Raw genomic sequence first — 24,119 nt, 5'->3', positions numbered from 1 at the left:
CGGGGCATCCTGTCACTCACATGAGATCCACCAATAGCAAACCACAACCATCCAATCAAGTCCCTCCCTACATTTTATTTTTCAAAAAACTTTCACTTGGATGTGTGTCACAAGGGAAAAAACACTATGCCGATTTCAAGAGTGTATGCTGGTTATGTGTAGTATGTTTACATTTATAGACACGGTATATCCGTCATCTTAGAATTGTACTTGGATGTTCTTTGAACTGCAATGTGTTAGCAAAAACAAATTAACCACAAGGACTTTCTTGTTATCCAGCGGTACAGCAGAATCTTGTTTGTTCACTTGGCAGCCATCTTGATAATGTTTTTATATGCATGTTTCAAACAGACACTCCTCAACCAAGGAATAAAGCTGACATACCATACTGTTTTTCAATGGAAAATGAGATCAAATAAATTAAAATAAAATACATTTATTGAAGAAATGTATCCAGTGGTGCAGGACTGTATTGACAGTGTATAGAATATTACATTAGAAATAAATTATGCTTTTTGCAGCCTTTTTAAAGCTGCTTTAAAGGTGAAGTGTGTACCACTAGCAGAACCAAACTTAAAAGCAGCGTTGCCAGGTTTTCACAACAAAACCTGCCCAATTGCTACTCAAAATTAGCCCAAAACAAGCCCAAATCGCATTGGGGATAGGGAGGGTGAAAGGTTAAATGTGTTTTTTTTTTTTTTTGGCAGGGTTCCCTGTTAAAATTCAGTAGTCCCGCCCCCAAATACACACCATTGGTTGAGCCCAGTCAGGCTGCTCAGATTAACTGCAATTCCATTTGGTGCCACTACAGATGCAATGTTGTACACTCCACCTTTAAGTTCCTTAAAAGGTTAGTTCACCCAAAAACAAAAATTAGCCCATGATTTACTCACCCTCAAGTCATACTAGGTGTATATGACATATGAAAACGGATACTTTTCTTACACAAACTCATCGATTGGCTGCAGAAGGCTTTATGAAAGGGTTAGTTCACCCAAAAATGAAAATTCTGTCATTTACTCACCCTCATGTTGTTACAAACCTGTATGAGTTTTTTTGTCTGCCATTCTAAATATTGGATTAGCCAGGACTTTTTTTAATATAACTCTAATTGTGTCATATACACCTAGGATGACATGAAGAGGAGTAAATCATGGGCTAATTTTCATTTTTGGGTGTAGCCCTTTAATCTATATTAGTCAACCTTTTTTTACAGTAATTAAAATACAAAGATCTATCAATGTTGTTTTGATGATGTTATCAATGTAGTGAGAACTTCAAGATTAGACCTTTTACCACTACACAATAGTGTCAAAGCTCACTCTGTTTGCAAAGGTGGATTTTAGGTTAGCAAGTTAAAAATGCTTTTTATACAGAGGTAAGAACACCCCTTCATGCCAGGACACAATAAACTCTCATATGAGGACGCTGGTAACAGCATTAGGAGATAGCCAATGTGCTTTTCAGCTCTTGATGAAAAAAAGTTGCAAATGCCTTCATTGTATTCCCATTAAGAAGCAGCAGGGTTTGCAAAGACTGGAAAAGAACATAACAATAACTAAAACACCATTTCCTCAAGGAAACATTCAAGGGATTTTTAAACAACATTAGAAACTGTATAATTCTTGCTCTAGCATTAATATTACTGTTTGTAAATTGTAAGTCAAGGTTACATTCCTTCAAGAATTCTTACCGAATTATTCTCTTATTAGTATCGTATTAAGCTGTACCCTGGTTCCGCTACAGTCGAGTATAAAGGGTCATCTGAAAAATGAAAGATACAACAAGAATTGGGAATTGAATAAACATGCAAAAGAGAATGTATAAATACATTGCTATACATATAATATTTTCATACTTTCTGCAGTTGGCGGCGGAGGTGCTGCTCCTCTCCTGAAATACAGCAGACAGCAAGACATAAGATACTATAAAAGTAAGAATTTACCTAAAAAATAAAGTGACTATCTAATCGTTGAATGTCAGTTTGCGAGATCCATCTGTAAGGAGTGAGGGGTCACCTGAGAGCTGTTGGAAGCGAGCGAACGGGAGCCGATCTCTGATTATTGTAGAAGTTCTCATATGGAACAGGCGCTGCAGAAAAATCAGTTCAATAAACATTAAAGGATGGCTCAACCAAAAATAAAATGTCATCAAGCTCATATCTGAGTGGAACTCAAACAAAAACTTAGTATGAATGTTCACGCTGCAGACCATCAAGCTCAAGGACAAAAAAAGCACAATAAAAGTAAACCAAACAGAAGATATATGATAGCTTGATGTGAAGAAAGACTGAAATTTAAATCACTATTCAATAAAAATGTACCCGCGGCAACAACTTAAAAGTAGCCCAAACCTGTGGGAAAACCGCTGACTTGGCAACACCGCCTACTAGCCACATTGTCGAGTTGAATTTTATATATAATATAAACAATTTTCAATTAGAGACTTTTAAAAAGGCATTTGAATAATTAACTGTAGTGTTGTGAAAGATATAGATTTTCGATACATATCGATATTGAAATATCGGAAATGCTTCCAATACTCATTTTCCACCAAATAGACACATAATACTTGTTGCACTTTCTCACTCGTCGCCATGGGATTGTGCATATTGGCTATCATTTGAATAATTTCCGCAAGTTTTGTGCTCACACTCAAAGCTCATGCACATAAAGCCGCTGCGGAGTACGAAAATGAGTTATTTCTTCTTAAACAGTCAAATACACACAATATAATGTCAAAATGACAACCTTAGCAAGTATTCACATTAACATAGACAGTTATGTTTTAGGTTTAAAAACAGTTGAGAAAGAAAACGTGTTTCAGCACTTAAAGTGACAGCAGCCTAATATACCTGCTGCCAAATTATGAGAATGAGATAATATTCACAATATCTACTGGTATATGGCAGTTTTTCTCCATTATATCAAAGTAAAATTGTGGCAAGTGAAAATGCTGAGTGGCTAGTGACTTTGGAAAACCTCTAGCCACATTGGCTGGTAAGCCCTGGTTGTAACGTATTGAGTACAGTTCCCAGAAAGTCACTTTTTAAACCAAGCAGCTTTCTGCTGGTCAATGTGGCAAATTGAATTGGGAAAAAAATCTTTTGGCCCTTGAACAAAAACTTTTTTTCCGTGAATTAAAATAAAAAATATAGCTCCAAGCAGCAATTATTGGGGCCAAGCACAACAAAAGCACACAAGGAAGTTAGCAGCAGACCAACTGCAAAAATGAGTTAAATGTAAAAATCAAAATGGTCGATATGGGAAAATTAGGTACCATTTGATTTGGCATGATGCACTGAATCCGAAGTTTGTTTTTAACAAACCATTCAGAAGTTATAAGCAAAAGAGACAATTTTTCATATCTTTTGACCAGTAGGTGGCGCTAGAAACACGTAGCCTCAGGTCATGCTTGTGATGACATTTACCAAGTTTGGGCTGAATACACTGAAGTGTTACGGAGATATAGCCTCGTGCCCAATTTGGCAGTCTCTTCATCAAATTTGTTGGTGAGTTATTCGAGAACAGTTGAGCTGTGGATGATCTGATTACATTTTCATGAAAAGTTTGAAAAAGTAGTATTTTTGGTGGGAAAATTATGACGGAAAATGATGGGGGAGCATTATAATTGTATTGAGCCAAGGAATCGGAGGATAGTTTTGTTTCTATCCCTTGTGGTTCAAAAGTTATTTGCATAAACATGAGTGAAACTTTGGGCAAGTGGTGGCGTGGCGCTAGAGAGTTTGATCTAGCAACACCAAATTTGTAGTTGATGGGTCTGTCCTCTATCTGTGTGCCAAATTTCATAACTTTCCCGAAAGCGGTTCTATGGCAGGGTATATGCAGGAATCCTGAAGTTAATTTCAATACCTTTTTAAGACTTTTTAAAGACCTTCTCAAAATATTTTAAGACCTCATCGCACTTCAAGTTCTAATCGGCAACAAACCTTTAATAAACAGTTGTAGTCGAATGTAGACTTAAAATCTCTATCGTAGGCCAATTTTGTATTGTTTATATTGCTTATCTGTTTTACAACGTATGGAGGGCGACACATTACCTAACTGCACATTTCGCAAAATACATGACGTCACCCGTAGACAGCGCTCGCCAGGGATGGAAATAAACTTTTTTCAAAGTCTACCACTCAATGTTTTTACCAGCCACTTTTTAGTTTTTAACAAATTAATACTACAAGCTCTACAATACTTAAACAGTTTATTTAATCTCAAGTCTCAATGAAATACTGACATTTTCACGATGATTTGTGGTCTTTTATGGCTTCCAGTTTTATGGTTTTTAGTCCCAAGAATGAAACTATTCGTTCTGGCATCTTTGAAGCGTGTTGACAACATACTGAGCAGAAGATTGTCAGTAGGGATGCACCGAAATCAAAATTCTTGGCCGAAACAAAAAAAGAAGAAACCAAAGCCGAAAACCAAAAAATAAAATTCAATTATAATAATGTACAGGCCTACTGGCCTGCAGAAAGGTACAGAAATTGAATAAAGTAATCAAATGTAAAATAACTGCATATTTAACTGTTTAAATTAAAGATTAATCCTTATTAAACTTACAAAAGCTATTGAATCAAGAGCATTGTTTAATGTCAAACTAAATATAAGGACATCACTCAGGCAGCAGTAAAGGCTGCTACTGCCCCTTTAAGACCTGAGGCAGGGATATGCTCATCTTTCTCGACTGTGCATGCTATACAGTTCACTTAAGGCATATTCAGACTATGTCTGCTAGGATACTCATCAAGATGGACATGTTGACATACTTCTTGTGTGAGTTTGTCCGTTTAAGCACAAGACTTGAAAGAGAACTTAATATTTGCGCGCTGTGAGACGAGTGCGCGCTCTCGGGGGATGCGCAGCGTCAGATCTTCTCTCGGCGCGCGCGCGAGTCTCACAGCGCGGCTTCACGCAAATGATGACGGAGAAAACTACAGATTATATGCGCACATACGGCAGCACTCGCATCCATTGAACAAAGCTTACAAAGAGGTGAAACAGCTCGGTAGGTGAAGCGAGTTTACCCGCCACAACTCTAAATCAGCCGCATTTGGCTGGTGGCGGTGCTAATTTCCATCCCTGGTGCGCGCGCTCCGAGCCGATCTCAGACTGAGCATCCCGTTGTTTTTTAATACTTATGGGGATGAAAATAAATATATTCATAAATACTTTTTGGAGTCAAACTCTTTTGACAAAGCTTGAACAAAATACTTTCAAAATTTAAGACTTTATAAAGCCGTGATAAGACTTTTTAATACTTTATAAGGGTCTTAATTTTCCCAAAATTGATTTATCACCTTTTAAGACTTTTTAAGACCCCGCGGATACCCTGTATGGGCTGCCATAGACTTCCAGAGCGTAAGAAGAAGAAGAAACAAGAATAATAAGAACACCAATGTATACAATAGGTCCCCCTAATGACTGGAAATGAACATCGATAAATAAAAACGCAATGTGACTGTTGTAAAAAAAATGCTGAGAGTACCTGGCGGTTTGTCTCCGGTTCTTCTGAGGTTGATAAAATGCTCAATGTCTTCTTGAATGTTACATTGCTCCAGTGACTTCCTCACTTCCTCATAGAGCTGCGTAACAGAAGTGGACAAGGTAAGGTAAGTTCCATATGTGGGTCTTCTTACCTGATGGTGCGCAGCTCAGCTTACCTCGTCGCTGGTGACACACTGCTGGGAGAGATGGTTGAGATGGGTCCACACTATGTTCCTCAGCATGTTAATCCTCTCCAGTTCCTGTTTCTCAAAAAACTGCAGCAACATGCTCATGAGATGTCAAAGTAGAAAGATCATAATGTAAACAACCCAATAAAATGTCTTTCCTCAGTCACATTAGAACACCAGCCAGTAAGTCCCTAACCTGTTAAAGCATGTTTAAATTCAGTCTTTTTGTGTCATTCAATAGTTTTGAATTTTTGTTTGATCTTTAATGGTTTTACAGTGAAACATGAAATGCCATTTACAACCCATTTTCAAGACCAGGCTTCACATGACCTAGCATGATCAGGTTTGATTTGTCATCGATTAGTTGTGAAAAGCAATCATCAGTGTTGGGGTGTGTGATGCAGGCCGGGGCGTAGCGCTCACCTCGCATGCTTTGACATGCTCGTTCAGCCACTCCTCTCTCATCTTCCCCAGCACGGACACATTCTGACTATATATCCTGTCTATTATGCAGCCAAACATAAGGCATAATTAGAAAAGAAATAGAAGACTTGTGTTGTGTGTTAGGGCTGGGCAATACAGCTAAATAAAGTCATATCGCAATATTTTTAGGCCTTTTGGTCATATTTGTGTCACATCTTAATATTTATGCGTTAGATTCATTTTCACTAAATAAGCACAAAGATATTTAATCATCAGAATTTATATACACTGAATACATAGAAATTAACTGGTATGTTACCTATATATCTTTCACAAAAATGATCTTAATGATTCTTGGTCCTAATTGTTCTATTAGTAATTTGGATTAAAAAAGATTTGGGGAAATGATTAATGAAATTCCATATAAATACAATCAAATAATTGGCCTTAACAATATATTTAATAACAATACTAAAGCATACACTAATAGGCCAAAACAGTCACAGATGAAGTAAATATTGTTAAACATCTTCTAACAGGGCCACATATTGATGGCTGGGTAGATAAGATGGTAAGCAAACAATCAATTCTCATAATCAACATGTTGGATGCAGGAGAAATGGCCAGGAATCTGAGTGACTGACAATGGCCAAAAAAAGGAAATGTGACTTGGTCAGAGTATCTCTGAAACACCAAGGTTTGTAGGCCAATCCTGGTCAGCCCTCAGCAGTGGTGAGAATTTACTAACAGTGGTCCAAGGAGGGACAAACCACTGACAGGTTGTTGGGTGCCTAAGACTCATTAATACACGAATGCAATGAAGGCTATCTCCTTCCGTTAGAGGAAGATGATGAAGAGTTCAAAGTGTTGCCCTGGCAATTCTCTATGTCTCAATCCAATTGAGCATATGTGGGATGTGCTGGACCAACAAGTTTGATCCACAGTGGCACCTTCAAGACTTGAAGGATCTGCTGCTAACAATTTGGCGCCAGATATCACAGGACAACTTCAGGGGTTTTGTGGAGTCCATGCCTTGGCAGGTCAGCACTGTTTTGGCAGCACATGATACCAATATAATGTGTACATTTAACTACACACTGACATATGCACAAAGTAATCAGTAACTACATAAGCCTTAAGAACAACACAGGTTAAGATGTATGCGTTTGATTAACTAAAAAAGAACTGACCCATAAGAGTCATTCAAATGATAATAAGACTACATTGATTGTGCAGTTGTTCATTCACCAACCAACTTAACCATTGGGGAATCAGACTACACTGGCCATGCTGTACGTTTCACACTAGATTAAGTAGCAGTGCTCAAAATGAACACAACCCAATTATCATCTGATTGATCCATCTGGCCAATATATCGTTATATTATTCACTTGTCTTAATGCTCTTATACATACAAGCTGGTGTTAAAGGGATCCCCTGGTGTTGAGACTTGTATGGCTTAATATAACATAAATGATGTCTCTTACTGAATTATGTAGTAGAAAACCCATGAAAGATCTACGTTATTTTAAAAATCGATTTTATATTTGGACCATGGGCGGCGCCATTTTGTTTGCGTTCTAGGTTGATGACGTAGAGTGGTTGAACTCCTCAATCAGCTGGCATTACCCGTAGCTATTTTTACCACAACGCAACTCGAAAATTGTTTCAGAGTTAAACAAAACCAATGAATTCCTTTGTAATTATACTTAAAACACACTCAAACATACATGTGCACACAAACTCACCTACACAAGTCACAAACAGATCGGCGGGCGCGCACACGACAGGCTCTGTCTCAATCGAGATGTTGGGCTGCTCAGTCTCCACGACAGGGGCTGAATCTGAAATCGACCCTATACCCTTAAATAGGGCATTATTTGAAGGGACGGACATTTGTAGTGTTGTCCGACACCATAGTGGACATGTTCGAGTGCAGTCATTCAGTCTCACGTTCCAGCGCAATAACGAGTAAAGCCGATTTACAAACAGCTGTCCGACTTCACGCACTCAAACATACATGTGCACACAAACTCTCTCTCTCACACAGACTCACACACACCCCAACAGATCGGCGCGAACACACACACACACACACACACACCCCAACAGATCGGCGCGAACACACACACACAACAGATCGGCGCGAACACACACACACACGCACGCACTGCGCGCGCATACATAACCCTCAATCTATTCCCTGTACGTGTTGATATCCTGTTCAACACATCCTGTTCCCTAGATAGACTGTTGATAGTAGATTAACTATAATGCCTAATGTGACCAGCAGAGGGAAATATCTAGGTAGGACGATGGGATAAAGTAACGTGAGGAAGAGAGGCAGGATGTTTTGGTGATGATGCATGCGATTGAGACAGAGCAGTCAGGTGTGTGTGTGCGCGCCCGCCGATCTGTTTGTGACTTGTGTAGGTGAGTTTGTGTGCACATGTATGTTTGAGTGTGTTTTAAGTACAATTACAAAGCAATTCATTTGTTTTGTTTAACTCTGAAACAATTTTCGAGTTGCGTTGTGGTAAAAATAGCAACGGGTAACGCCAGCTGATTGAGGAGTTCAACCACTCTACGTCATCAACCTAGAACGCAAACAAAATGGCGCCGCCCATGGTCCAAATATAAAATCGATTTTTTAAATAACGTAGATCTTTCATGGGTTTTCTACCACATAATTCAGTAAGAGACATCATTTATGTTATATTAAGCCATACAAGTCTCAACACCATGGGATCCCTTTAAAGAAGCATAATAGCCAGATAAAAAGCACATATAACAAATATACAATATTCAGTATTGCTTAGTTTTATATTGCCAACAGAATCATATATATATATATATGTATATGTATATGTATATGTATATGTGTGTGTATATGTGTGTATATATATATATGTATATATATATATATACAGTCTTGTTCAAAATAATAGCAGTGCAATGTGACTAACCAGAATAATCAAGGATTTTAGTATATTTTTTATTGCTACGTGGCAAACAAGTTACCAGTAGGTTCAGTAGATTGTCAGAAAACAAATGAGACCCAGCATTCATGATATGCACGCTCTTAAGGCTGTGCAATTGGGCAATTAGTTGAAAGGGGTGTGTTCAAAAAAATAGCAGTGTCTACCTTTGACTGTACAAACTCAAAACTATTTTGTACAAACATTTTTTTTTCTGGGATTTAGCAATCCTGTGAATCACTAAACTAATATTTAGTTGTATGACCACAGTTTTTTAAAACTGCTTGACATCTGTGTGGCATGGAGTCAACCAACTTGTGGCACCTCTCAGCTGTTATTCCACTCCATGATTCTTTAACAACATTCCACAATTCATTCACATTTCTTGGTTTTGCTTCAGAAACAGCATTTTTGATATCACCCCACAAGTTCTCAATTGGATTAAGGTCTGGAGATTGGGCTGGCCACTCCATAACATTAATTTTGTTGGTTTGGAACCAAGACTTTGCCCGTTTACTAGTGTGTTTTGGGTCATTGTCTTGTTGAAACAACCGTTTCAAGGACATGTCCTCTTCAGCATAGGGCAACATGACCTCTTCAAGTATTTTAACATATGCAAACTGATCCATGATCCCTGGTATGCGATAAATAGGCCCAACACCATAGTAGGAGAAACATGCCCATATCATGATGCTTGCACCTCCATGCTTCACTGTCTTCACTGTGTACTGTGGCTTGAATTCAGAGTTTGGGGGTCGTCTCACAAACTGCCTGTGGCCCTTGGACCCAAAAAGAACAATTTTACTCTCATCAGTCCACAAAATGTTCCTCCATTTCTCTTTAGGCCAGTTGATGTGTTCTTTGGCAAATTGTAACCTCTTCTGCACATGCCTTTTTTTTAACAGAGGGACTTTGCGGGGGATTCTTGAAAATAGATTAGCTTCACACAGACGTCTTCTAACTGTCACAGTACTTACAGGTAACTCCAGACTGTCTTTGATCATCCTGGAGGTGATCATTGGCTGAGCCTTTGCCATTCTGGTTATTCTTCTATCCATTTTGATGGTTGTCTTCCGTTTTCTTCCACGTCTCTCTGGTTTTGCTCTCCGTTTTAAGGCATTGGAGATCATTTTAGCTGAACAGCCTATCATTTTTTGCACCTCTTTATAGGTTTTCCCCTCTCTAATCAACTTTTTAATCAAAGTACGCTGTTCTTCTGAACAATGTCTTGAACGACCCATTTTCCTCAGCTTTCAAATGCATGTTCAACAAGTGTTGGCTTCATCCTTAAATAGGGGCCACCTGATTCACACCTGTTTCTTCACAAAATTGATGACCTCAGTGATTGAATGCCACACTGCTATTTTTTTGAACACACCCCTTTCAACTAATTCAACTAATTGCCCAATTGCACAGCCTTAAGAGCGTGCATATCATGAATGCTGGGTCTCATTTGTTTTCTGAGAATCTACTGAACCTACTGGTAACTTGTTTGCCACGTAGCAATAAAAAAATATATGAAAAACCTTGATTATTCTGGTTAGTCACATTGTACTGCTATTATTTTGAACAAGACTGTATATATATATATATATATATATATATATATATATATATATATATATATAGCCCAGCCCTATATAAAGAACACTATTATTAGCAAGTATATTATTAGTGCATCTTCTTACCTGCTTCCTCTGCTGTCTGCTTGGCTTGCTGTGTTTTGGCATACAGCTAAAAGTATGAGATAGTGTTATAATTTATACAACCGAATGTCTTTGTACAGTCATTCATATCTTACCGGCACATATTACAGACAGCTCAACTGCTCTTCTCTCTTTTTTATCTGTTCTCTATGTTTATAGTTTACAGCCTTTCAAAAGCTCAAGAGTCTTGTCCTAAGGGTATCACAAATACTTCCAACATTACTGCCATGTTTGACAATGATTCACAGTACTGTACATGCTGAGGCAGTCATCTGTTCCCATGCGTGGCCTTGCTGGTTTGTTTTGCATGCTGCAATTTTGAAACTCATTTGCCTTCACTTGAGATATGCAGCTCTGTGGAATTTAGGCCTGAATTTATCTTTGCTTTTCTTTCCATTTAGAAAAGAAAGTGTTCCAAGTAAATGCTAATAACGTCTTCTTACACAAAACAGAATTAGATTTGAGTTTTCAGAAGCATTATGCTAACGGTACAACACACATCTTGTTTTCTGAACGCACACGAGTCTCTTAAAGGGGTGATGAATTGAGAAATCAACTTTCCCTTGAGCTTTTGATATATAAAAGGTCATGGTAATATAAGAATATCCTCTAAGTTTCAGAGCTGAAAACTTCCTCGTTAGACAAAGAAAAGCTTTTATAGACCCAGCAAACGGTCCTGTGCTTCATACTGACGTCAGTGCACAACGAAACGCCGCCTATAAAGAATCTACAGCGTGTCTAATCAAGTAGCCCCGCCCACCAATTCATGGAGGTGATCGGCTCGAAGATATTGCGCTCTTCCTGGTTGTGGAGGAACACAGTCGCTGCATAAGCTAATAATAATCCTAATATTAGGAATGTGTGGTTTAACTTTATTTTTTAAGTTCCAGCTCAAGTGGGGAAGACATGTTCACTTCATTTCAGTGCAGGATCGTTTGTAAACAAATCTCCGGTCGATGCTGGATTTGGATCCGACAGGAATTGTGCAACACACTTATGTGAGTAAATAGTATTGCAGTGTTATAGATCGTTTTGCTTATTTGTACGTGTTTAACATAGCATACCTTTAGCACACTGGACTCGTACGGGCCAGGGCTCGCAAAGCCTGGCAGGCTGATGAATCTCATTATATTCCGTTCTTGATCTGTGTTGTTGTCTCTCTAATTTCGACTTTTGAAGGGCGGAGCACGCACGTGTGTGTGTGGGCGCGGTTTGCATTTATATCAACTGATCTAGCGGGCAATGTGTAATATGAAAATAATATTCCAATCAATCGCGGGTGGATCTCAAATAAATCATTGTGTTTGGATTGATAAATACGTTTACGAGCCCTGTGGTCGAGAAAATCATTCCGGTTGCCGCTTCGCCCTCAATCTCTTCTCTCCCTCATGTGAACTGAACAGACAGGGGAGCTTAAGCTCATTAAATATGCAAATCTTATCCAATCCTAGCCGTGGGCGTTTAATTCCAAGTATCCAGTGCGGCACGCCCATCAAAACCCAGCGTTTTGGAGAGAGTCTCAAAATCGGTGTAGAAAATAGCCTATTACTTATTAGGTATTATGATTTTGAATGTAAAAACCACACGAACATCCTTAGTTGACCTCAGACAACAGTATAAAAAAATAAAAAAGCCAGTTCATGACACCTTTAACTTAATGCAATGTGTCTGTGAAGTATAAAAGCAGCTACAAAATGTTTAAAGATGCAAGAAACTAAGACAAATTAGAATTCATTAGCAAATATCCCAATGAACGCAAGATAACATGACAGCATTTATGATTTAGGATAAAAGAGACATGATGTTTAATACAGATATTTTGCAATCTCAAAATACTTAAATATTTTAATATATATGCATATTTTACAAATAAACTATTATATATATATATATATATATATATATATATATATATATATATATATATATATATATATATATATATATATAATAAAAATAATTCCATGACGCATAATCAAATTAAAAACGATATTTAAAATAAGAATAATAAAATTAGTAGTTTTATATATCTCCATCGTTTTTAATTTGATTATGCGTCAGGGGATTTTTGTTCTTTCCCTTACTAAAGCCGTTAAGTACACAGTCTTGTACCTTTGTCATTTTGTCTGTTTTTCAAATACATTTTGGTTTCAAATCAAATATATTTTGTGCCAATTTCCCAGGAAGTCACTAGTTTATTTTCTTAAAAACATGGGGTGGAAATGCTACTTTATTGGCAAATATCTTATGCGATATTCCAATCTGCACACAAGTTAAATTCACACCTTTAGATGAAACATAGCTAGTGTCAGCTAGTTTTGTTTGTACCACACCGCTCTGGTATCATCTCAAATTGCCTGAAATGTGTGTTAAAATCCTTTAATGCAAGGGGTAGTTCCAACCGGATTTAATCACCATACTAAATGTACTGTTCTGGATACAATGTGGCAAACAATCTAAAGTAAAGTCACCTTTTATCTACAGAACATACTCTCTGTTTCTTTTTCCTGTTCTCTCTCACTCCCACACACAGATCTTGGCTTTGCTGTTTTGTGAGTTTCCCTACTAAAAATAAATTACTAGTGAGGTGGAAGCGTAGGTTTTTTGTTGTTTGCTTTTTTAAATAAACAGCTTCTCTACTAGTTGGGACGCTGTCAAACACTTCTGAACACAAACTCGGCTACTTAATATCTCAACATAATAGCCGCTCAAGTCTTCTGAAATGACAAGCAATAACAATGACGCTTTTTATAAATACAATGCATAATAAATTAGTTTTAGAAGTATAAAAACCTGAAAAAAGTCTTGTTGTAACAGAGTGCAACAGTCAAGTTCTGGAAGTAAAAACTCAATTCAGTCTCTCCATAGAGAAATTGATTTTAAAAGATAACTTATAAACCTTTAAAGGCAGCATTACTGTACTTTTGAAAGCACAAGCAGGCATCGATCAGTGGACCAATCCTGCTTTTAAACGCTCTGTGTGTATCTGTGTAAGCGCTCTGTTAAAAGCATCATTGATGTTTTTGAAGCGCTGATCGTTGTAGCCAATCATTGACCTAATGAACGCATGAGCACAATGGACAATCAGAGGTGTTTATGATTCCGTTCAACAGCACTCAAAGCGTCATATTTTTTACATTTCAGTACCAACTTGGTATCGCAGTCTGTACTTTTGACAACACTCCTGGGGGGTAATAAAGGCTTCTGAAGTGAAAAATGTCCATATTTATAACATTATAAACTACAATCACTGGCTTCCGGTAACAGTCGTACACAAGTTTCCGAGGAGCTTGAGTTTGTTTCTCCTCCTTATTTGTTTGAACCACAAGAAGTGTCTACTCTCACCTAAGCTTACGCTATGCTATGCCTGAGCCAGTGTCATATGGCAGAACTTGACTCTCTCAAGAATGCGCAGACAGATGTTACCGGAAGCTAGTGATTACAGTTTATAAAGTTATAATTGTGGATATTTGTCATACTTTTGTCTTACTTACACATCGATTCGCTTCAGGTCTGTCAACCGTTGAAGCTATATGGATTACTTTTATGCTGGACAGTTGCGCTTTTCCTGGCTTCAAAATCTGTTACCATTCACTCCCGTTATAAAGCTTGGAAGCTTATATTTTTTAATGTAACTCTTATTGTGTTTGGCTGAAAGAAAAAAGTCATATACAACTAGAATAGCTTGAGGGTGAGTAAATTATGGAGCAATTTTCCTTATTGAGTGAACTAACCCTTAAAGGGATCTTCTTACCCCCAGGGCATCCAAGATGTAGGTGTGTTTGTTTCTTCAGTAGAACACAAATTAAGATTTTTAACTCCAAACAACCATTGCTCGTATAATGCATGTCAATGGGGTCTAATTAGAATTATTTGAATAATTTGTGTTCTACTGAAGAAACAAAGGTCAAGGTCAATTTTTTTTATATAGCACCTTTATAACAGCCACTTGACTGACCAAAGTGCTTTACAAAAAAGCCAGATAAAAGACCAAAGAAAAACTAAACAAAAACAAAAGAACATAGAAGAAAAAGCAATACAAATTAAAGGTCCCGTTCTTCTCGATTCCATCTTTCAAACTTTAGTTAGTGTGTAATGTTGCTGTTAGAGCATAAATAATACCTGTAAAATTATGAAGCTCAAAGTTCAATGCCAAGCGAGATATTTTATTTAACAGAAGTTCCCTTTCAAAGCCTACAGTAAACGGCCAGTTTGGACTACACCTCTGCACTTCCTTCAGGAATGACGTCACTAGAACCGCAAAATAGGGGGCATGGTCTTGTTGGTCTCCCACGTGGAGAAGAGCGCGCATTCAGCGCTTGCATCTCCCCGTTATGGCGGGACCTTTCCGGACAAAGTGCGCTAAGCTGCTGTCCAATCACAACACGGGAAGCGCTGGCCCAATCAGAACTCGTTACGTGTTTCTGAAGGAGGGACTTCATAGAACAAGGAAATCATCAGGCCGTTTTTAGGACAGAGAAAACAGTGCTGTACAGATAAGTAAATTGTGTGAAAAATACTGTGTTTTATTACACGTGAAACATGAACTCATGTTATATTGCACGCTGTAAACATAATCAAAGCTTCGAAAACACATGAAGAACGGGACCTTTAAATATCAAAACAGAAAGCAGTAATAGAATCAAATAGCATTAGCAGACAAAAAATAATAAGAATTAGAAAAGCAGCATTGGCAGAACAATAGCAGACTAATAAAGGACAAGAGAGATAAATGCGGAACAAATTTAGGCGGTAACATAATACAGCAAAAGGCAAAGAATAACAAACAGATTAAAAGTGTCAAGTTAAGCGCTAACATCTTGGATGCCCTGGGGGTAAGCAGATAAACATCAAATTTTCGTTTTTGGGTGAACAATCCCTTTACCAGTGGAATTGATGGTAAAAACTTACATTATCCATTATGCTGTACAGAAAATAACTCCAATCAGAGAGCTGAAAGATCTTGTTAGCTCCGCCTACTCCCATGAAGCACTGCGAATTACGTAATTGTGTCGATCTCCCTACACTCTTGCATCCCTATGCATATTTTACAATAAACTTTGTATATATAATCAGATAAGTAGTTCCATCATTTTTAATTGTATTATGCATCATGGGATTTTAGTTATTTTCCTTACTAAAGCCGTTAAGTAAGACTACAGAAGTAGTCTTCTACCTTTGTCATTTTGTCTGTTTTTCAAATTGCTTTTTTCTTTCAAAGAAAAGTTTGTAATGTTGTGATTCATCTCGTAACTGTTTGGCTTAGTTCATGGCTTAAAATATTTTAACAAATACTTTTTTGAAATAAAAATTGGGAGAAATTAATAGAAAGAAAAAAAAACTTCCGCAACCAACGCAACTGAAAAAGTGGGTGGGCACTGTTGCACTCTATGACCTTTCTAGTCTATGGCTAGTCTAAAGCTATTTAAATGCGTTTTAAGTCATCCAGGTAGTTCTATCCTATAAGCCGATATTTCATTACAAAATGGAGTCTGTATGTAAATCGTTTCAGGCTGAATAATCATAGAAGTTTAATAGTTAATAGTTAAGGGTTTGGATCAATCTTTAACCAGAGGAATATCAATAAAGCGATGCCTTGCTAACACTGTCCAAAATGCACGAAGCTATGAAAATAAAGAGGCTCCTAAATATGCACTGCACCAAAGAAAATGTAAACGAAAGCAAGATTCTCGCAGCGGTCTTAAAGGATTGGAAAAAAAACACAGATGCACTGTTACAGTTCTTCTTGCGTACCTTTTCTTGCTGCTTGGAACTGCTAGTGGTGGCATTTCTGTTCATGTTCTGCTCTGCTTCCTCTTTGTCCCGACACTTTTGATCATAGGTCTTCTTTGCCTTAAAAATACCCACTGATATTAAAAAATCGAGTAACCAATGCATTGTATGTCTAACTATAATCTATATTCTGTATAAGCTATAATATGGTAGTCAAAATTGTCTGACTCTTTATTATACTGTATACATAGACATGCTGAACTGAATACTTATTTCTGATCTAGATCTACACCCATAGACAATGATTAATCATGCCTACATATTAATCTCCTTTTAATATTTTAATCATATTTATTTAAATGATGATGAGCTAAAGCAGTTGGTGAAGAAAAAGCAACCAAATCTATTACTTCCATTTGTGTAATTTCACTAATTTGATGACTTTATCGTTATTCTAAATGTGAATATGTAAAATAAAGCACAATTATCTTATGTAGGTGGATAGACAAATAACTTGTATCTACAAAAGGGTCATGAGCAAAATCAGATGTGGTACTAGAACCTTCGTTACATTCTCAACTAAGAAATACGGATGCATCATGGTAAACCTTGATGCATATAAAAGAAAATGAAAATAGAATTCATTAAGTTCAACACTGTCTAGATCAGAAGTCATTTTAATGAACAATGCCATTCAGCACAGATCACTTCCCATTTTGTATGTCTAAAATCAGGTGCACTTCCCTCCTGCCACTGCTTCAGAACTATACTTCCTATAAAGGACATAAGAGACCACATAAAAGTGGTGCTAAACCGCCTATTAGCAACAACCTTGATGGATGGCAGTATACAGACAGTACAGTTCCTAAGTATGCTTTGCTCTCTGATGAATGCTGCTTACCTCAGCTGTTTTCTTATATTGAGCAGCCTTCTGCTTATGAAGAGCATCCATCTGCTGTTCTACCTGGGTGAAAAAAACATTTTTTTTTAATTAAATTTATTCATTTTAACATGAATATCATTATGTAATTTAGAAAATGAAGTGTCATTTTTTCCTTGTTAAAGGTGCCCTAGAATGAAAAATTGAATTAACCTTGCCATAGTGAAATAATAAGAGTTCAGTATACGGACATGACATACTGTGAATCTCAAACACCATTGCCTCCTCCTTTATATGTAAATCTCGTGAATCAAAAACACCACGGAAAAATAAGTGCTTCTCAACATAACCCCAACCGTGACGCAAGCGTTGGGGATCATTTATATGCACGCCCCCACCATTTGCATCTGTCCAAACATGTTCATTGTCAGGTGGAACTGACGGAGCCGAATCATCAGGACTGCAGGTAAACAAGCATCACGCGAGGATAGCAAAAACGGCAGCTCTCGTGATACATTTCAAGTTCAGGCTGTGCAGGGGACACAAGGACTTTTCATATGTCAAAAGTCATGGTTGAGGGTTATTATAATCGGATACCACAACAAATTATTCCAAAATCGTTCGTTTGTTCGGCCTATTTCAAGCAAGCTTGGCTCAACGTCTTAAACTGAAGAAAAGGGCAACTATATTCCTGCAAGCAGTAAGTAGTGATTTATCCACTTATTGACAAGCTGTTTAAACGATTTCTGATTAAATTTAAAGTTTCTTAGAGAGGCCGCATTGCCTAGATGACGCAAGATGCTAGTACAGTAACAACAGGAAATTCCAGGTACCATACAAAACTAAATAGTGTGTCTAATGACAAAGGTTAATATTTTGTATTACAAAATACAACCGTAGATACATAGCTTACAGATTGTTCTAGCAAACGTCACCTTTTCCACCATATAAGTTCAAACAACAGTCATTTGACAAGGCTATTCATTTTGTAAAAATATAAGTTATATGTTTATATTTTTGAGAACTGAAGTAGGCCTATGAATGCTTGAATTTCAGAGTACATCACAGTCACTGCGTAGCCTACATTGTGACTAACGTTATATAAACATGCAATATCGTTGACGAAACAAGACAAGTCTAAAATGTATACTGAATGACACTTTAAGCTGAGCATCTCAAATGGAGATTGATAAAATGCAGCTTACTTGTTTATTGGTGTTTTCAGATCATCCGCGCGCGAGAGAGCGTGCATATCGTTGCCAGATTGAACATGTTTAGGTAAACACCGAATAGTATATTTGTTCTTTTCACATAAAAGCTCTGTTTGGGGGATTTAAATTACTGAAATCTGGCAACCGCATAAACACAAGCTCTTTCTCATGCGCGGATGATCTGAAAACACCAATAAACAAGTAGGGTTAATTTTAGCAATCTCTATTTGAGATGTTCTGCTTAAAGTGTCATTCAGTCGGTCTATGTTCTGTCAGGATTAACGAGCCGCTTCGTTGAACAGCTGAACTGCTGTGCTGTAAGCTGTGAGGGGCTGAAATAAGCCAATCAGAGCAGAGCTCAACATTAATATTCATGACTCTTCCAAATAAGGCAAAAACAGAGCATTACATTATAGGGACAATGTATAGGGTTGTAAATGGACGTGTAAAACTGTATCTGGACAATTTTTGCCCTTAAATAAGTCACATACCCTATATGTACATATCAGAGAACAATTTAACATATTGTTTCAACGCATTCTAGGGCACCTTTAAAATACTTTCTCCTATATTAAAAGTAAGTCATTTGTAGGGTTCTTTCACTATCAAAACATGGTGCTGTTTGTTTAGAGCATTCCGACCAGCCAGCATAGCAACACAGACTGATATTTGTTATGACATCCGCTTCAAACATTACAATGCTCATGTGAATCCACATCACTAGCGAATTATTCTTCGACATTGATGCAATAAAGATATACAGAGCTACTGCAAAAATGGAAGTTCAAAGACAAAATTCTAATCAAGGCTGCATGCTTCTTTCTGCAGGGATGCAGGAAAATTGATATATATATTTAAGGATAAATGTTTGTAGGTCAAGACCAGAACTTAATTTCCATTTTAGCACTTCCGGTTCCATCATACTTCAATGGGTCAATGGGTTTTTGGTTAAATGCCTGAAAGAAGGTCTGTGGTAAACACAAGATATATCCACAAGGTATTTTCATGTTTAATCTATGACATTAAAAACAAGTATTGGGACACCCCTCAAAATCATTGAATTCAGGTTTTCCAATCACTTCCATGGCCACGGGTGTATAAAATCAAGCACCTAGGCATGTAGACTACTTCTACACACATTTGTGAAAGAATGGGTCGCTCTCTGGAGCTCAGTGAATTCAAGTGTGGTACTGTGATAGGTTGCCACCTATGCAATTAGTCCATTCATGAAATTACATCACTACTGAATATTCCACAGTCAACTGTTAGTGGCATCATAACAAAGTGAAAGCAAATGGAAACAACAGAAACTCAGCCACAAAGTGGTAGGCCACTTAAAATCAGAGTGCATACTGAGTCACCAACTTTCTGCAGAGTCAATACAGACCTCCAAATTTCATATAGCCTTTAGATTAACTCAAGAACAGTGCCTAGAGAGCTTCATGGAATGGGTTTCCATGGCCGAGCATCTGCATCCAAGCCTTACATCACCAAATGCAATGCAAAGCATTGGATGCAGTGGTTAGACATGTTCTCTTGAGTGACAAATCACATTTCTCTGTCTAGCAATCCAATATACGAGTCTGAATTTGGTGGTTCCCAAGAGAATGCTACTTGCCTGACTGCATTGTGCTATGTGTAAAGTTTGGTGAAGGTGGGGTTATAGTGTGGGGTTGTTTTTCAGGAGTTTGGCTTGGCCCCTTAGTTCAACATACTAAGACATTTTAGACAATTTTATACTCCCAACTTTGTGGGAACAGTTTGGGGATGGCCCCTTGCAGTTCCAACATGATCACGCACCAGTATGTAAACAATGTCCATAAAGACATGAATGAGCGAGTTTGATGTGGAGGATCTTAACTGGCCTGCACAGAGTCCTGACCTCAACCTAATAAAACACCTTTGGGATGAATTAGAGCGGAGACAGTAGGCCAGGCCTTCTCGTCCAACATCAGTGCCTGACCTAAAAAATGTGCTTCTGGGAGAATGGTCAAAAATTCCCATAAACACACTCCTAAACCTTGTGGAAAGCCTTTCCAGAAAATGTTAACCTGTTTTAGCTGCAAGAGTTGGGCCAACTCCATATTCAACCATATGGATTAAGATAGAGATGCATGTTCAAATGCATGTAAAGGCAGGTGTACACCAGTAACACCACCTTTTAATTGTCTTGAAAAAGAAGGTTGTTGACAAATGGCTAAATGGTACTACAGAGGTTCTCAGTATATTAAAAAAAAAAACATTAGGTTGAACAGGTCAATTTAAACTTGACTTCTGTCAATTGTATTTACTCTTCAAAATTCATTGTGTTCATTTGTGAAGATTATCCAAAATAAACAAAGTGTGTAAGACTCAAAAGCTTTTGTTGGTCAGAGACCTTATTTTCATGCAATAATCCAAAAGCCAATTAAAAAATATATTATTGTGTTTTTGTTGAGGCAATCAGGATGCTAACTTTGTAGGTTTGGCTTTAAAAAATACATTATCACTGCAGCACTCTATTGCTAATATTTCATTTTTGCACAGTAGTAACATATATTCTTTCCTGTCTGTAGCTTTTACTGTCACAGCTGAGGATAGACAAAATAGTGAAGTGTTCATGAAGAAGTGCGTGTTCATGTTGTGCCATCAGTTAGTTAGTACTGCCATTTCCTTGCAACTCTAGAGCAACTGGTTGCATTTACCCCTGGGTAAAAAAAAACTAACAGTGGCAAGAACTGGACACTTGTTTCCAAGAGGACCTGACCTAGCTAAGCAACTATCATAGAGATGAATAGGAACCCCAATGATAAGTTTCTCCAGGTATGAAAAGTCTTTCTGTTTATTGACACTGGAAATGCAAAAATGGCACATTTCACTTTTAATAAGTAAATTGCAAAGTATAAAATGCAGTTTGTACATCTTACCTTCTTTCGGGTCTCCTTCTGTTTCTCTCTGAAGTCTTCTAATTTTTTTGCTTCCTCCCTCATTGTTTGTGCCAAATGCAGATGAGACAAACTCACATTTTCCGTTTCTAAACATGCATTTTAAACAAAGGTGGGTAACAGAACAATAAACTGCAATCAATACATTTTCAGACAGTATTTACTTACGTAATTTGAAAACATCAAGTGATCGTTTCAGGGTGCTAAAAACAGACAAAGCATTGATGAGTAACCAACGTCCATTTTGTGCAATAAAACTAGTGTAAAATTGCTGACATCAGTCACTAAAGTAGACAGTTTTTTTTATCACCCCATAGTAAGAGGAAAGGCACAAACCACAAACTAACTACAAACATGTGACCAATACAGAGACTGTTTAGGTTTGAATTTATCTAATACAGCACATCAACACCGCTCTGTTCAAATCTTATCTTTTTAAAGGGCATCAGTATCTAATCAGAACAACACAACAACATGAATGCCTTATAAAGTTCACTTAAGATATTTCTGGCTAAACAAATGAAAGAATTTAACTGCTAAAACAAGCCCAAAACCTTAAAAGTGTAAGTGGTGCATGGATAAGTGGTTGTGGGCAGTTGCTAGGGTCTTGATATACGATTGCTATGGAACTTTAATGAGGTTGCTTAGTTACTGTTTACCAGCTCAGCCCAAAAGTGCCAACCTCCAAGTCCCTAATATGGCTCAGATTCCTCCTTTTATAGTCTGATTGGTTAGAATATTAATAGCACACTTCTCAACAAGAAACCTCAAGATTTGATTGTTGCAATGTTTAAAAATACAACCGAAATAATACCTGTAATCAGACATTGGCACTTACTTCATTTCACTGTGTCCACACACTTTCTTAGACAAACCTAGCAGTTCCTTGGCATATTTCTCTTCTATTGCAGCTCTGGAAATCATGTTTTTATATTTTAAATAAATGTTTTGTATGCAAGAAAAAAATACTGATATTACTAATGAGTTTCAATCAGTAAATTTGTTAGCCTGAAATGTATTTGTTAAAATAATACAACTTCGACTAATTGTATGAAACTTGAACAATTTAAAAAAAAAATTCTGTTGACATTGAACTCCAGTAACTTAAAGGGATAGTTCACCCAAAAATACAAATTCTGACAATATTCACTCACCTTATGTCATTTCAAACCTGTATAAGTTTCTGTCTTCTGCTGAAAACAAAAAATATATATTTTGAAGAATCCCGGTAACCAGACAGTTGTATGGCAATGGAAGTCAAAGGGAAACTGTTCGATGATTACCAAGGCAAAATATTTTCTTTTGTGTTCAACAGAAGAAAGAAACTTTGTAATTTGAGTAAATGATGACAGAGTTTTCATTTTTGGGTGAACTATCCCTTTAACAGAGCATGGAAACACTTATAACTGTAAATCATTTTCACACGAACAACAGGAAATCTTGCAACAATGCTCGTCATGAGGTAGTAATATTCCATGACATTCATGTTAATGCACAAAGCAGAACAAATGTATACGTGTGAGACCCTCAAGAGTTTGAAGTGAAAGTGTCTATTCAGTTCATAACTGTGGCTTCTCACCTGGCTTTCATGAAGTCCTCGATTTCTTTGCATGTCCTTTTGCCGTCATTCATGTGCTGGATGATGCTGTCATATCCAGCTGTGCTGGTGATATCAGTGTTCTGCACCCACAATTGAAGGATGATGTAGAAAGAAATACACAAAACACACTCAAATAAATCTGCCAGGAATCCACACAGTGCCACATATCACTAATTCCTCACTGTAGCCTTCAGAAACATGGTGGTTTGGGTTGTTGACTATCATTAACCATGAGAGCCCATCACAGTCTCTGTAATTTATAAGTCTGAGGGGCAGACATAGCATCATACCCAAAGCCACAGTCAACATTAGATATGGCCCAAAATAAAAGCTAAGAAAACAAAACTAAATTGCACTTTAGTGCTTGTTTTGCCAAATAAGGTCTCAAAGTTCCCAGGCTGGGATGACCAAAAGTTAAATAACATGCATTCATATTTTAGTTTTATTTGCACTGTACTATTTTAGAAGGAAATATATAGTTGGGTTTTTTAATGGAGTCCTAGGCGACTCAGTATGAACTGACCATCCTTCCCTTAAGGGAACTGACGCTGTTTCGGTATGTGGCAAACGAGGTTAAAATCGTTTAAAAACGTATAGGCTACCACATCAGAGTAAACTGATTATAATTCAGTATGGTAGAAATAAACAGTATCTTCACCGTTTAAAAAACATTTACTCCATGCCCCCCAAAATACAAAAACCTTACCCAAAAACTATCCTTGAAATGTAGTTCTCTCATTGCGTCGGCTGCTGTTTGCTCACACAGAAAGTCACTCTGAAGTTCCGTATCAGGCTGTAATAGCGAAATGACTGATTTCACACCGCAGAGATGGTCTGGTGCACATCAAGAGTATAAAACACACGCCTCAGGGTCCTAAACGCGCATCTTTCACGTCTGTCCAGAGAGCGAAATTTGCGGTGGAACAGCAAACGGACTCAGTCACAACCTTTCGTGGACTTCTACCACCACCTAGT

General features: G+C 37.5%; 1 protein-coding gene across 2 annotated transcripts; it reads right to left on the bottom strand.

Moving 5' to 3' along the window:
* Positions 1–5: 5 nt before the first annotated feature.
* pstpip2 (proline-serine-threonine phosphatase interacting protein 2) lies at positions 6–24,045 on the bottom strand. 2 transcript variants are annotated; one of them, XM_067433426.1, is made up of 15 exons: positions 23,851–24,044; positions 23,124–23,224; positions 22,383–22,457; positions 21,713–21,747; positions 21,527–21,633; positions 17,431–17,493; positions 16,551–16,649; positions 10,779–10,824; positions 6,113–6,192; positions 5,678–5,776; positions 5,503–5,599; positions 2,019–2,091; positions 1,859–1,893; positions 1,694–1,764; positions 8–1,536 (listed from the first exon to the last, which is right to left on the bottom strand). In XM_067433426.1, exons 1-14 carry the CDS (start codon positions 23,881–23,883, stop codon positions 1,709–1,711), a joined length of 999 nt encoding a protein of 332 aa, XP_067289527.1. In that variant the 5' UTR covers positions 23,884–24,044; the 3' UTR covers positions 8–1,536; positions 1,694–1,708. The 2 variants fall into 2 exon arrangements, with proteins under 2 accessions (XP_067289528.1, XP_067289527.1); XM_067433427.1 differs by lacking the exon at positions 22,383–22,457 and having other exon boundaries at positions 6–1,536; positions 23,851–24,045.
* Positions 24,046–24,119: the final 74 nt, after the last annotated feature.

The sequence above is a fragment of the Pseudorasbora parva genome, chromosome 23 (genome assembly GCF_024679245.1).
Source record: "Pseudorasbora parva isolate DD20220531a chromosome 23, ASM2467924v1, whole genome shotgun sequence".
NCBI classification, from domain to species: Eukaryota; Metazoa; Chordata; class Actinopteri; order Cypriniformes; family Gobionidae; genus Pseudorasbora; species Pseudorasbora parva.
Note: the sequence above shows the minus strand (reverse complement) of the source record. Positions and strands in the feature narration are given on the sequence as shown.